The 15680-nt window shown below is 39.5% G+C and overlaps 1 protein-coding gene across 13 annotated transcripts in view; it reads left to right on the forward strand.

Moving 5' to 3' along the window:
* FAM126B (family with sequence similarity 126 member B) overlaps positions 1-15680 on the forward strand; it is a 108162-nt gene that overhangs the window by 63115 nt on the left and 29367 nt on the right. For all 13 annotated transcript variants that reach the window (XR_004002527.1, XR_004002528.1, XM_030579299.1 and 10 more), the window contains 4 exons: positions 4428-4607; positions 9724-9804; positions 13681-13796; positions 14365-14460. Coding sequence is in view for 11 of the 13 variants with exons in the window: in XM_030579299.1 (XP_030435159.1) it covers positions 4428-4607; positions 9724-9804; positions 13681-13796; positions 14365-14460 (473 nt within the window). In the remaining 2 variants the exon portion in view is untranslated. The remainder of the gene's footprint in view (positions 1-4427; positions 4608-9723; positions 9805-13680; positions 13797-14364; positions 14461-15680) is intronic.

Below are 15680 nucleotides of genomic sequence, written 5' to 3' on the forward strand. Positions count from 1 at the left end.
TTTTACAGATCCAGACTAACACGGCTACCCCTCTGGTACTGTACCCTTTTTATTCCGTGTTGTAATTGAAATCAATATATTTGAAAATATAGAAAAATATCAAAAATATTAGTTCATTTCAGTTGGTATTCTGCTGTTTAACAGTGTGATTAAAACTGATTAATCGTGATTAATTTTTTTAATTGCAATTTTTTTTAGTTAATCGCATGCGTTACCGGCGATTAATCGACAGCCTTAAAATAAATTTTAAAAAACCTAAATCCACTGCTTTGACTTCTGCCCAGGTATTTAGGAATACATGCTAGTGCATATAGCATGCATCTGAGATCAGAATCTGCTCCAAAAATATCAGCTAAAATCTTGACTTTCAAGGTGGCAAGACTTTCCTTAGCTTATTTCTTCCAAACTTATTATACGTAAGGGAAATATAACAACATAATAGGCTCTTTTACCTATTCAGTGCTGCACTAATATCTAGTTCTAGGAGGTGGGATCTTCATAGTTAGCAAGAGGATAATTTTTTTGCTTGTAGATGTCTATTATTCTACCACATGAGTAGTAAAAATCTGGGTACAAGGAATTAGGGAATTACTTTCTAATGAAAAGAGGGATATGAATTTTTAGCATAACTTGAGCCTCATCATGGCTGCACCATTGTTTAAAATCTACAGTATTATTAAAGAATAATGTAGATTTGCAGCATTCAGATAGGCTCTCATCATAATTTGTTTTAAAAACAAATCTCTCGAAGATTGCTGGCTCCATAATAGGTTAATAAATACGTTACAATAATATTCTTCAGAGGTGTGTGTTTTATTAGCAGCTGTTCATCATGCTGAACATGCTTGCTCTCCAGGGACAACAGTTATACTGAGAAATTAATGTTAAGTAAAGTTAGTTTTGCAAAATTAAAGTATTAAATTCCCTTATGGGTCTTAATATAGTGAAAAGATTGAGAAGGGCAGTTTTAAATGAAGTATTTAAATAAAGAGAGCAAAGAGTGCTCATAAGTGGCTTATTTAATTGAATAATGTGTAAGTGGTGTACTTGATATTTTCCTTACTTTTTAAAAGTACAAGTTGTTCACTGACAGTTCAGTTTTTTTTGTTTGGTTCATTGGTATGGGGTACGGGCAAGGGCAAATTAACTGAAATCTATATCTGCTCCATGCAAACAATAATATTAATGCAGTACTGAAGTTGAGAAATCATGTACTCAAATCAAGACATCCAGAGTTAATGTTGAAAGCTCAATCTTTAATTAATTTTTTTTAAAAAAAGCATGTATCCAGTGCAGGGGTAGGCAACCTATGGCATGCGTGCCGAAAGCGGCATGCGAGCTGATTTTCAGTGGCACTCGAACTGCCCGGGTCCTGGCTATTAGTCCGGGCAACTCTGCATTTTAATTTAATTTTAAATGAAGCTTCTTAAACATTTTAAAAACCTTATTTACTTTACATACAACAATAGTTTAGTTATATATTATAGACTTATAGAAAGCGACCTTCTAAAAATGTTAAAATGTATTACTAGCACATGAAACCTTAAATTAGAGTGAATAAATGAAGATTCAGCACACCACTTCTGAAAGGTTGCCGACCCCTGATCCAGTGCTTTCCCGTGTTCAAAGTGCTTTACAGACATTCTGATTTCTCTTAACTTTCCCCTTTTATGCTTATGCCTTAAAATAAGGTCATTCATTCTAACATGATAAAATACTGGAATTTCTTATGTAACCTTATCTTGTATTGTATATGCAGTCATGCAAATGCAGCTTTAAGACCTGGCCTTATTGTTAAGATTCAGTGAGATCTACAAAATGAATTAACTTCCTTAAAACTTGGTTTGCATTGTACACCTCACTGAGATGTAAAAAATCAGACAAAGGTATGAAAACTGCACTGTTATGTAACTTATTGTAGTTAAGTCTGTATAAAGAAATTCCATTTTGTATTATGGTACGTATTGTGTTAGCTGACATTTATATAGATATAAAAGATCTTTTGTTAAGTCATGAGGAAAAGAGGATGGTTATTGGTTTGGTATAGCCGTAGCGGTGCATTTCTTGACTGAGTGCTTGATTTCGCAACCTTTTTTTAATTTGAGTGGCAGTGCAGCACTTTGAACATGTAATGTGCTATATGTGCTAAGTATTATAGTTAATATGCTAAATAGAATAACCAGATGTTCAACCACGTAGAACAAGGCTGTTTTTCCATCAAGGGGATCTGATGATGGCTTGACTGGCTTGCGATGCCAGGAAAACCCCAAGTTAAATAGGAGAGTCTTGAGGTGCTCTGCTTTCTTGCTTTTATTTCTTACATTTATTGTTAAATCCCTATATTTTATTTCAAAATAAAAGATTTTTTTGCTACTAAACTTTTCCTGCTGAACAGTCTTCACTACCCTTTGTTTAGTCTCTTGCTTTAGTTATAAAAAGTCTTTTCATTCAGTGTGATGAAGCTGTCAGCCTGCAACCTTGTTACACAAGGTGCTTATATCAGATCCTTGTATAATAAAGAGTTTTGACTGATGTTCTACATGGATGTGATGTCACAGTTTATGTAATCAACTAATGGTTTAAGAAATGGTATGTTTACCATCCATACTGTACTGTGTGCTAAAAATGAAACTAATGATTAACCTCACCTTTTTGTTGAAAAAATGTAGCAGTTACTCTTAAGACGATAATGGCCTAGATTGTATTGAATTAATTTTTAGTGTCACTGAGATTTTTAGTTGAGTAAAGGCCTTTAAATCTATGCATGTGTATATGAATATATATTTATATAGCAATACAGATGTTTACTTCCATGCAAATTTGTTGTATGTTCAAACTAAGCACTTATAATAAGAGAGAAATTAAATAAGTTTTCTGAAGGTGGTAAGACATGGGTTTTTCATGTCCTACAAAAGTGATAATATGATTTGATGTAAAGACTCTTGTATATCTCCCTGTCCTGAAGAAATACAAGTAAGTAATAATGAGAGAGAGTATTTTTTCTGATTAGAAAAGGAGACTTTTAGTTACGAAAATCTGGGCTCTGTGCTTAGATTCTTCCAATAACTTGCTGTATGACTTTGGACTGGTCAAGTAACATGTTGGAGGAGGGAGGGATAGCTCAGTGGTTTGAGCATTGGCCTGCTAAACACAGTGTTGCAAGTTCAATCCTTGAGGGGGCCATTTAGGGATATGGGGCAAAAATCTGTCAGGGATGGTACATGGTCCTGCTGTGAAGGCAGGGTACTGGAGTCAATGATCTTTCAAGGTCCCTTCCAGTTCTAGGGGATAGGTATATCTCCATATTAAAAAATTAAATTAAATCAGTTGTGCCTCAGTTGCCTTTATCTGTTAGAAAACTGAGGCACACAGATGATAGTCACTGGATAGAAAGCTTCCGTCACTTTCAAAACTTTTGAGTGGCTTGTAGATACTGACCTAAGACCTGAATCAAATCCTATTAGGAATCTGGCGATTGACTTTAGTTGAGGTTTAAATGAAGCCTGTAGGTTTTTGTTGTTTTCTACTCTGTGAGTTGAGCACATTTCTCAGATGCATCTGATGTGTCTGTTCACCAGGAAAGAGAGTTAAGATATGTGTGCTTTCAACGGATCTCTGCAAGGTGGAGACCTGGGTTCAAATGTTAATTTAGGTTACAAATGAAAGGGAATGATTCACCATTTTGTGCGCATCACAAAACTGCCAGTTAGGCACAATAGGCTATTGGAATGCAGGGTTTTTGTGGGTCCAGACCGAGTTGAATTGATAAGGGCCTTGGGGAATCTTGGCTACTTGCATTGAATCTAGCTCTAGTTAGTGCTAGAAAGCCTTCCAGTTTGAAGGGAACAAAATTAAATCAAGACTATCTTTTAAAAGATTAGTTTGCCCACAATTGAGCAAAAATGCCCCCCTGCCCCTTCTTATTTGTGTTAAAACAAACAAACAAACAAACAAAAAACCACCCTTAGATAAAGGGTTAATTCACTCTCTACTCTTATACTGAATAGAGACTTATTTCACTAATAAGTATTTCTTTTTCCACACCTGAGATTTTTCTAGAGCATTGAGGTTCCAAATGAACATACTTTATGGTCTGCACAGCTCAAATCATCTCACGGGTAAAAGAATTTGGTGCTTATAAAAAGGTGTCATATTGACAAAGTTGGAAGATGAAACTCCCACAGATCAGGTACATTAAGGGCCGTGATAGTGCGAACTTCATCACAATCCTCATCAATGTACCTCAGCCCTATTCTTGAAGACCATGTTTAGCAGGGAGTGGGTAACTTAGTCTCCACGCCCATTCAATCTGTGGCATCTCTAAGGTTGCCAACAATGATGCCAGTTTTGCCAGTTGTGGTGGTTTTATTTGTGCATTTTTTAATACACAAGATTAAAACATTTAACTGTCTTTTCTCATACTATAGCTCCTGGAACCTGTCTGCCACCAGCTCTTTGAACTCTACCGTAGTTCTGAAGTTCGACTCAAGAGGTTCACGCTGCAGTTCCTGCCAGAATTGATTTGGGTTTATCTGCGTCTTACTGCCAGCAGGGACAGACAGAGTAACGGTTGCATTGAAGCACTGCTTCTTGGGATTTACAATTTGGTAAGTGAGATAAGGAGGGATGGGTGTGAAGAGCTTTAAGATAATCAGTGAGCAGTAGAAATAAAGTAAGGCACAGGAATATTAACAGAGCAAAATATGAAAAATGCTAATGAATTAATGCAGTTAAATTTAAGTGTTTATCCTAGAGGAAAGCATAACATAATGAGTGTTCAGAAAAAGCATGTTTGTAGAAATATCTTTGGTAGCCTGTAAATCAGATTTACTGCCTCAGCGCAGCACTACGAATATTATGGTAAACAATTAAATTTTTTAATTAAGATTTTTTTGTTGCCCTGTATGATGTGCTTGCTAGAAGAATTTAGTAAGTCTGTATAAATATCTAAAGAGTTGAAATTTGCTGATAGCCCTGTCTGAACAATATGCTTATTCAGTCTTTCCATATTCGGCTTCTCCTATTTAGTTACTCAGAATGACCTTTTAAGGTGAAGTATTGAGGCTAAAGTAACATTCAATCACAAGTTGTGCATGGGTGGGAAATATCTGTTGGCTGGGACTATAAAAAAATCATCATCATAATGTTGTTCACTGTAGATGTGATGTCAAACTTAGGGATGATTTCAGGCTGTCAAAAATAGTATTCTGTCAGGGACATTAAATTGTGCATATCATACAAATTTATATTCTTAATTTTGATGTCAATATGCCATGGCTGGTAAATTAGCAATATTGTTAGCATATGCCCTTTCTTGTGATGAGAATTTCAATTTTACATGGCTTTAAAATACAAATTGTCCTAAAATATTTTCCTTCTCTGTTCCATTATAACAAGTTTTCATTTAGCAGTGTGTTAGAGTTATTATAGAGTGCTTTATGTTCATACGCCTGGGAAGTGAGACATGGAGCCAAATTCTGATCTCAGTGACATTTTGTAAATCCTCATTAACTCCAATAAAGTCAAGTTACTCTGGATTTATGGTGGTGTAAGCAATATCAGATTCTGGCTACTAGCTTTTGATTTTTATCTGTTGGGCTGAAGTAGGTTGTAAGTATCTGTCTTTAGTTTCAGCTTTCATCAAGGCACTTGAGCTGGTCCTTTTGGAACTCATGTCGGATGATTCACAGTGTATAAGCACAGCAGCTAATGCTGCTACGTTCCCTCCAAACTGAAATAGAAGGAAGAGGTTGTAAAATGGGGAGTGACTCAACAACACTTTTCTCTAGCTGAAGACACAAGTATCTTGGCACCTAGCTGCAGATGTCAATAAGAACCTAGAATAGTGATTCTCAACCTATTAATCATTGTGGGCCGCAGTGAGTTACCTGGGCTGCAGGTTGAGAACCACAGCACCTCCCTGTGACTGGTTGGATCACAGAAAACCCCTTGGGAACTGCCAACTGATGTGCCAAGACTACTTCTGCCCCTGCTTTCCCGGCCAGTTCGGGACCCCAGCACCCTGTCTTACTGAGCCAGACACTCCCATCTGCTCCAACGAAGACCCAGGGTCTGAATTACTTGCCCGAAAGCTGCAGACTTAACTGAAAGCAGCTTACAGATGTGTTCTTCTATTTAATACTCAGATGCCCAACACCCAGTGGGGTTTAAACCCAAATAAATCCATTCTATTCTGTATAAAGCTTATACAGGGTGTCATGGTACAATTCCCCACTCTGAACCTTAGCGTCCAAAAGATGGGGTACCAGCCTGAATTCCTCTAAGCTCAATTACCAGCTTAGTACTTGTAGCACTGCCACCAACCAGGAATTCCAGTGCCTGGTGCACTGTGGTCCCCACAACACCTTGTGCGGGGACCCCCAAGACCCAGTCCCTCTGAATCTTAACACAAGGAAAGTAAACCCTTTCCCTCACCATTGCCTCTCCCAGGCTTCCCCTCCCTGGGTTACCCTGGAAGATCACTGTGATTCACACTCCCTGAATCTTAAAACAGAGAGGAAAATTCACCTTCCCCCCTCCTTCTCTCTCCCCCTCCCAGACTCTCCCTGAGAGAGAAAGTAATCCTAACACAGAGAGAAACTTAACCTTTCTCTCCCCCTTCCCTCCTTTCTCCCCACCAATTCTTTGGTGGATCCAGACCCAGTCCCCTGGGGTCTCACCAGAATAAAAAAACAATCAGGTTCTTAAACAAGAAAAGCTTTTAATTAAAGAAAGAAAACAGTAAAAATTATCTTTGTAAATTTAAAATGGAATAGGTACAGGGTCTTTCAGCTATAGACACTGGGAATACCCTCCCAGCCTAAGTATACAAGTACAAATCAAAATCCTTTCAGCAAAATACAAATTTGAACTCCTTCCAGCCAAATACACATTTGCAAATAAAGAGAACAAACATAAGCCTAACTTGCCTTATCTACCTAGTACTTACTATTCTGGATATTTAAGAGACTGTATCAAAGAGATTGGAGAGAAACCTGGTTGCACGTCTGGTCCCTCTTGAGCCCTCAGAGAGAACAACCACCAAAATCTAACAGCGCACACAAGAACTTCCCTTCCTCAAGATTTGAAAGTATCTTGTCCCCTGATTAGTCCTCTGGTCAGGTGACAGCCAGGCTCACTGATCTTGTTAACCCTTTACAGGCAAAAGAGATATGAAGTACTTCTGTTCTATTAACTCTTACTTATCTGTTTATGACACAGGGTAAACTCATAAATTGTTCGCCCTCTATAACACTGATAGATATGCACAACTGTTTGGCCTCTGCCTCCCTCCCGGTATTAATACATACTCTGGGTTAATTAATAAATAAGTAAAAAGTGATTTTATTAAATATAGAAAATAGGATTTAAGTGGTTCCAAGTAATAGCAGACAGAACAAAGTGAATTACCAAGTAAAATAAAATAAAACACTCAAGTCTGTGTCTAATACAGTAAGAAACTGAATACAGATAAGAACTCACCAGTTCCAATAAGCTTCCTTTTACAGACTAGTCTCTTGCAAGTCTGGGTCCAGCAATCACGCACACCCCCTTTACTGTGCTTTGCTCCAGTTTCTTTCAGGTATCCTGGGGGTTGGAGAGGCTCTCTCTTTAGCCATCTGAAGACAAAATGGAGGGGTCTCTCTTGGTCTTAAACAGACTTTCTCTTGTGGGTGGAGACCCTCTCCTCTCTCCTATGCAAAGTCCAGCTCCAAGATGGAGTTCTGGAGTCACCTGGGCAAGTCACATGTCCATGCATGACTCTCAGTTTTTACAGGCAGAAGCCATTGCCCACATGGTATCTTGAATGTCTCCAGGAAGACTTCTTATGTGGATTGGAGCATTCCAAGATGCATTGTTTCTTAAGTGCTTCCTGACTGGGCACTTAACTTTGTGAATTCCTTTCTCCAGGAACTGACCAAGTGCTCTACTCAGGTTATTTAGTAATCAAGTCAGTACACGGCCAATATTCTTAACTTTGAGTACAAAAATGATACATGCATACAAATAGGATTAATAGATTCAGTAGATCATATCTCTGTAAAGGTTATGTTACATGGCATAGGTAGCACAGAACATATTCCAGTTATGTCATATATATTCATAAGCATATTTCCATACAGTCTTATGGAGGGCGCTGTCTCACTCCCAAATCCTCCCCCACCACCACTATGCCCAGTGCCCCCAGCCCATAGACGCCTCCACAGAGTGGGGCCAGCAGCGGAGCCCTGGTGGTAGGACTGGGCGGCAGAGACCCTGGACTCTGTTGTGCGGGGCCAGGTGACAGTCCCTACCCTGCTGCCAACCGTGACCCCTGTCATGCAGGGCAGGCCAGCATCCCCGACCCCAGACCTTGTTGAGTGGGGCTGGGTGGCAGCCCTGACCCCAATCCCAGATCCTGCAGTGTGGGGGCCGGGCAGCAGACCTGATCACAAAGCCGGACCCCATTGTGCAGGGCTGGGTGGCAACCCTGACCCAACCCCACTGCCGAACCTGACCCTTGGTGTGTAGGGCTGGGTGGCAGCCTCGACCCGGAACCCTGCCACAGGGGCTGAGCAGTGACCCTGACCCTGGACCCTGCTGCAAGTCCCTGCCTCTCTTTAGCACACAGCTGGGTGCTAATTGGGCTGCAGGTTGAGAACCACTGAGCTAAAGGATATTATTTCTGATATCTTCTCTGTGAAAAATTCTCAGATTTAAATTAAAGAAAAATCCTTCCTTTATTACTGTTTCATGTTCTCTGTGTGTATATATATCTTCCTACTGTATTTTCCACTGCATGCATCCGATGAAGTGGGCTGTAGCCCACGAAAGCTTATGCTCAAATAAATTTTAGTCTCTAAGGTGCCACAAGTTCTCCTCTTCTTTTTGCGGATAAAGACTAACACGGCTGCTACTCTGAAACTTGATTACTGTTTTGGTTTTGAGTGAAAAAGTGCTTGAGAAACTAATTAAATCTAGACAGACAGCAGCTTTATCAATGCAGCCAACTCTAGTTTCCACACAGTTTCTTGAAGCTAAGTGGAAGTGGTACACTGCCTTAAGTTGATTGTCACTGAAACTAGAGTGACTCATACTCAGTGTGTTAGAAATTTTATTGTAGAATGTGAAAAGATGGGGTTTGCTGACTCTGGCATATTTTTACAGGATTGCTTCTAATAAATTATAATTATTATGCTATAACACAAGCACACCATATGCAAATGCATTTTTTATTGACGTGAAAGCTGTATTCAAAATATTCTATATATCCTTTACTGCTTTGCCACAGTACTTGCAGAAATCAGTCCCCTCATTTTCACCTTTTCCCTTTTGATGGGTTTATCAAGAGGCATTACCAATTGCTAGCAAATGATTCATCAGCAGTAATACACACACATTCCTTTGGCCCTTGTTTCACTATGTAATTCTATGCTTTATAAATTAGAGGAGGGACTAGAAAAATCCTTTAATCCTTTCTTAAATGTCTGAGAAAGTCGTGGTCACAAAAAGAACAAACACTCTTCTGTGAATTTTCTTAGGCCCTGATTTTGCAAAGCAAACTACTATAGCGGAGGCAGTCCCATTGACTTTCCTGGCACTGTGCACAGGCATAAAGGCCTGTGCAGATGAATCATTTTGCAAGATCGGGGCCTTACTTCATGATTTATGTTTTTAATGTTTGTGTGGTATAATCACAAGAGTCTAAAACCAAGTTCCCTCATGTCTCTTTCTTTCCTGTAGGAAATTGCTGACAAAGATGGGAACAACAAAGTTTTATCTTTCACCATCCCTTCGTTATCCAAGCCTTCAATATACCATGAGGTAAGAGTGCAACTGTGGTGGTAAGTTGGAATTGGGTCCAATAAAAACTAAAATTGGATCCATTCGGTGCTAGAGATAAACATTCCGCATGTATCTTTCTTCATTGAACTTTCAAGGGTAAATTCTTGCAACAGTGTAATTTAATCCAATAGAAGTAACAAGATGGGGGGAAGGTAAGTCTTCAAGGTGAATAATGAAATACACCTGTATCCCGATATAACGCTGGTCTTGGGAGCCAAAAAATCTTACCGTGTTGTAGGTGACACCAGGTTATGCCAAACTTGCTTTGATCCACTGGAGTGTGCAGCCCCGCCCCTCCGGAGCACTGCTTTACCATGTTATATCCAAATTCGTGTTATATTGGGTCATGTTATATTGGGGTAGAGATATACTTCCATCTGATATAGTATGTTTTGTTCCGTTTGTTTTCAGTTTTTCATTGAGTTACAGATTCCCATCCTTTCACATGTCTACTGCTTGGATGCTGTTAGCATATTTAAAGCATGATTCTGCTTTATCAAATACTGGAACAAAATGATCCAAAAATTAAACTACATTGTTCGGCTGTATGTACTATTTATCTGTTTAAAACTCCTCCTTTGCCCTACTCCAGCTTGTTCTTGTGTTTTAGTGCTACCATAACTTTGTCTCCAGCAAGATGGAGATTACCAGCTGTAGTTGATGAGCAGGGAAAACTAAACATGTTCCCTAAATGCTGCATTGTGGTGTGAGCTTTGGGAATGTGAAGGAAAGTGGAAACTGAAGAACTTTGATCCTATACTATGACTCATGCGCTGATTTGTAGTAGCTGCAGCACACAATGTGCATGTATTAGCCCTTATTTAGCAGTGTTTTCCGTAGAATTAGTTTCAAGTGGATTTTTATTTATTTGGCTCTCTTTTTATATTAAATGATCTTACTAAGTATTACTAGTGAAATCCTGGCCCCACTGAAGTCAGCAGCAAAACTCCCTGTGACCTGAATACGATTAGGATTCCACTCTAAGACTTTTTTTGCCAACAGTGGCTGTTCTTCAGGGTTGGAGGTAAAAACAAACATTTCTTAGTAAATAGCTATGTCAGGGACATAAAGCAGTGGTAAGTTATTTTCTTCTAGTTTTCCCTTTATGTGTAAAAATGGACACAGTCCTCTTCTAATTCATAGCTCTTTGCAGTCTAAAATATATCTGAATAACAATCAAAAGTTTCAGCAATATTACATCTTTCATTGTGTAAATTACTAATGTGTGAGGTGAAAGGCGCAATGTATTGCTGCACTGGGCTTCTTTCTCTGAACACTGGGTTTAAATCCTGCATACACTAATGTAAAAGTGAATTTGTGGTCTCAATCTAGTCCCTAGCAGATGTGTAGCCACATCACAAAATCACTGTAAAATGAACATAGGTTTTGATTTTCATATGAGACACCCAGGATTTAAATAAAAGATGTTGCAGGTCAGTATTGAGGGGCATTGTTGCATCTGGAACTATGTAGGGCAGAAGTTCTCAAACTTTTTCTAAACACTGAACTCCTTCTTACTAGAGCAGAGGTTCTCAAACTGTGGGTCAGGACCCCAAAGTGGGTCGCAACCCTGTTTTAATGGGGTTGTCAGGGCTGGCATTAAACTTTCTGGGGCCTGAGTCTGAAGCCGAAGTCTGAGCACCATTGCCCAGGGCTGAAGCCGAAACCCGAGGGCTTCAGCCCTGGGTGGCAGGACTCAGGTTACAGCCCCCCTGACCAACACTGAAGCCCTGAAGCTTTGGCTTTGCCCCCTCTTTCCCCCAGGTGGCGGGGCTCAGACTTTGGGTTTGGCCCCCCTGCCTGGTGCACTAGGGCTCAGGCTTCGGTCCCCCTGCCTGGGGTCATGTAGTAATTTTTGTTGTTGGAAGGGGGTCACGATGCAATGAAGTTTGAGAAATCCTGTATTAGAGGAATTGCTTGTGAACTACATGTTCCTTCTATTTGCCGTCTTGGGGAAACAACCTCTCGTCCTATTTGCAATCACATAATATCCCTAAGGCAATGACAGCAATTTCTAACATGGAAAAGTGATGATTGAAAGTGTATTAATGCAATTTAACAACTGTAAACAAGAGAGCCAGCACCATATAACTGTTCATCTTCTAGCATTTGCAGTGCTTGCTGAGTCACCCATCAGCAGCTTAGGCCCCATCACAGAATGAAGGGGCCTAAGGCCACCATGAAGCCTGGTTAGTTGAACTCGTTGACAACATGCACCATTGACTGACAAAGTGGGCTGGCACACAGACCCCATGTATAGAGGTTGGCTGCAGCATATTTCATATGTCCAGCCAGCTTGTTATAGACCACCAGCACATGCTTCACAGACAACAGTTGATCCGAGGAATGGAAAACCTGTCTTATGAAAGGAGACTCAAAGAGCGTGGCTTGTTTAGCCTAACCAAAAGAAGGTTGAGGGGGGATATGATTGCTCTTTATAAATATATCAGAAGGATTAATATCGGGGATGGAGAGGAATTATTTAAGCTTAGTACCAGTGTGGACACAAGAACAAATGGATATAAACTGGACACTAGGAAGTTTAGACTTGAAATTAGACGAAGGTTTCTAACCATTAGAGGAGTGAAGTTCTGGAACAGCCTTCCAAGGGGAGTAGTGGGGGCAAAAGACATATCTGGCTTTAAGACTAAGCTTGATAAGTTTATGGAGGGGATGGTATGATGGGATAGCTTAATTTTGGCAATTAATTTAGCAATTGATCATTGGTTATCAGCAGGTAAGTATGCCTAGTGGTCTGTGATGGGATGTTAGATGGGTTGGGATCTGAGTTACTATAGAGAATTCTTTCCTGGGTGCTGGCTGGTGAGCCTTGCCCACATGCTCAGGGTTTAGTTGATCGCCATATTTGGGGTCGGGAAGGAATTTTCCTCCATGGCAGATTGGCAGAGGCCCTGGAGGTTTTTCGCCTTCCTCTGCAGCGTGGGGCATGGGTCACTTGCTGGAGGACTCTCTGCAGCTTTAGGTCTTCAAACCACAATTTGAGGACTTCAATAACTCAGATATGGGTTAGGGGTTTGTTATAGAAGTGGGTGGGTGAGATTCTGTGGCCTGCATTGTGCAGGAGGTCAGACTAGATGATCATAATGGTCCCTTCTGACCTTAAAGTCTGTGAGTCTATGTCAGGCAAGTTGCATAGCTCATACTCCTTCTATTTCCCCCATTTTCATGTGGCACCAGATATACCTTAGTCCCACAAATCTATGTCCATTAAGTTCTCCAAACATAATGGAGGGCCTTGATATGCCACAGCTTATTTAGCATTAGTGGGTGTTTTGTGACTAGTGCTCTATGCATTGAGTTGAAAGTGTGGCTCTTGGGTGTTGATCTATGCATGCTATTTGCATGTAGTTGAAACTGAATGATTCTGCTGCTTTTGTCATTTTGAGGGGGACAAAGTCAACTTAAATTTTAAAATGTGAGTTAAAAGTAGCCTCAAGTATTCCTCCTGATTTTCCCTGTCAATGTTTCTTGGTTTTGCAATCCTATTTTTTTAATGCTTTCTCTCCCTATTGTTTCCTGAAACAATATGGGAAACAGAGAAACTGACTAGACACAAAATATAGAAGGTAATGAAAATGAAATATTTCTCTAATTCTTCAATGCTAGCATACTTAATTTTTATTAAAACCAACAACACTTACAGGTATGTAAATCATTTCAGACACAAATGTGATTGGTTTAAGTTGACTGTGTCCCCTTAAAATCTTTTAGGAATAATCTTTAGCAGTTTTACAGATTACCACAAGAGAGAAGTAGATACAATTTCATGAGGTTTGAATCCTTCTTATGGCAGCATTTTCTATTTTTATTTTCCCCATGCCTTTCCTACCCAAGCCTTCTACTATTGGATCCATGGCTTTGACTGAGGGAGCCCTATGTCAACATGACCTCATCAGGGTGGTTTATAGTGATCTTCATCCTCAGAGAGAAACCTTCACTGCACAGAATAGGTGAGTAGTCAAGCTGTAGATACTTCATTAGTCTGAAGCATAAAACAGTGGGTCAATAGGTACTCACTGTATACAGACCTTATTTGGCTCTTCTCTTACAATTTAGAGCTTGTAAATCTGTTACTAATTCATTAGATATAAATAATTTGTCCATCAGAACCGTTTCTGTCAGTGGTGTTGCCAAGTAGTCTGGAAGGCTGATTGGCAGACATAGACTCGGTTAAAATTATTTATGGGAAATGCAAACTTTTCCTATACTATGTCTGTCTTCAATAATATTCTAAAATAGCTTGTTGCATTATTCCTCCATACAATGCGGTGGCATTAGGGTAGTAATCTGTTACATCTCATACCTTTTAAAGTATTTAATATTGAGTCTTTTGATAGATTATTTCTAGTCAGTGAATTAAAATGGAAGAGCAATACCTACGGGCTGATGTACTGTTTTTCTGATGCCATCCTGTCCTGCGAGTGAACCATTAACAATGTTTTTTAAGTTCTTCTGGTGGACTATTAAAAATCGGAATCCATGTAGTTTCTTTTGTCTCATGTTCTTGTCTTTCTTCAGGTTTGAGGTGCTGGGCTTTCTCATGCTGTGCTACAACTCTGCTATTGTCTACATGCCTGCCTCCTCCTGTCAGTCACTTTGCAGGATGGGTTCCAGGTGAGGATCTCATGCTTAAGGAACATTCCTAGCGTTATAAATATGCAAAGAAAGCAAATGAGTTTACTCAGTCCTCTCTGGTAACTTGACAGATCATAATTTAATTAGAAATGTAATGCTGTTTTTGCATATGAAAATAATGCATTGATTGTATATCAGTTGCATTTGCTTTAGTTCTCGGTCTTGTAATGTTTTGCTTTGTGGAACATTAATAGTAAAAAACTGTAGTGTGTCAAGACCTGCAGTAAAGGCAAGTCAACTGCATCTCTTTATAGTGACCAGTAACCTGGTTAGTGTACCGCCTATTTCCTGTGCTTCTGAATGTTCGTCCAATTTACTTTTGAGTTGGTTTGGATGACTGACTTGAACAACATTTTGACAGTTTGTTTCATAACACCACCACACTTGGAGAAATTGTGCCATCATTTCTCTTTCTTTATACCTATCCTCTCCATGACCTCTTGAGTAGTAGTTAAAACAGCTTGTTGACATAAAAGCTTTTCTTTTTGTTCTAGAATCTTAAATATCTTTGATACCCCTACACATCTTCTTTGTTACCAGCTTTTTATGCTAAAACAAACAGGCCATGGGTGGCTAATCGTTCTCTATAATACATACTCACGAAGCAGCAGATTCCTTTTCTCTGTTTTTTTTATATGCCTTGTCAGCTTCAGCAGTGTATTTCCTGTAAATTGCTGACAAGCATTATACACAATGCAGATAATGTTTTTCCAAGTGTACAGCAGGATCAAAATAGCTTCTATCAGTTTATACTCCATTAGAACACAATATGTACTCCCACCAAGGGTTGTTGCCAGAAGCTGGGAATGGGTGTCAGGGGATGGATCACTTGATAATTACCTGTTCTGTTCATTCCCTCTGGGGTACCTGGCATTGGCCACTGTCAGAAGACAGGATACTGGGCTAGACAGACCTTTGGTCTGACCCAGTATCGCTGTTCTTATGTTCCTATTCTATTCTTTTCTTTTAGTTGTTGTTTCTACAATTCCTTTGTTCCTGAATCTCACAGAGTGGAATTTTTCTTTGGCTGAGTTTGGCCAAGTGTACTGTACTTCTTTACATGTGAAATGTTTCCTTTCTTCAGATATAGCAGAATAAAACCTATAACAACAGACTGAATTTTAACACTGAATAATTTCACTATGGAAAATGGTTCCCTGTAACTGGAATTGTAATTTGCACATTGAAATAGTTTGAAA

This window comes from Gopherus evgoodei, chromosome 11 (genome assembly GCF_007399415.2).
Source record: "Gopherus evgoodei ecotype Sinaloan lineage chromosome 11, rGopEvg1_v1.p, whole genome shotgun sequence".
NCBI classification, from domain to species: domain Eukaryota; kingdom Metazoa; phylum Chordata; order Testudines; family Testudinidae; genus Gopherus; species Gopherus evgoodei.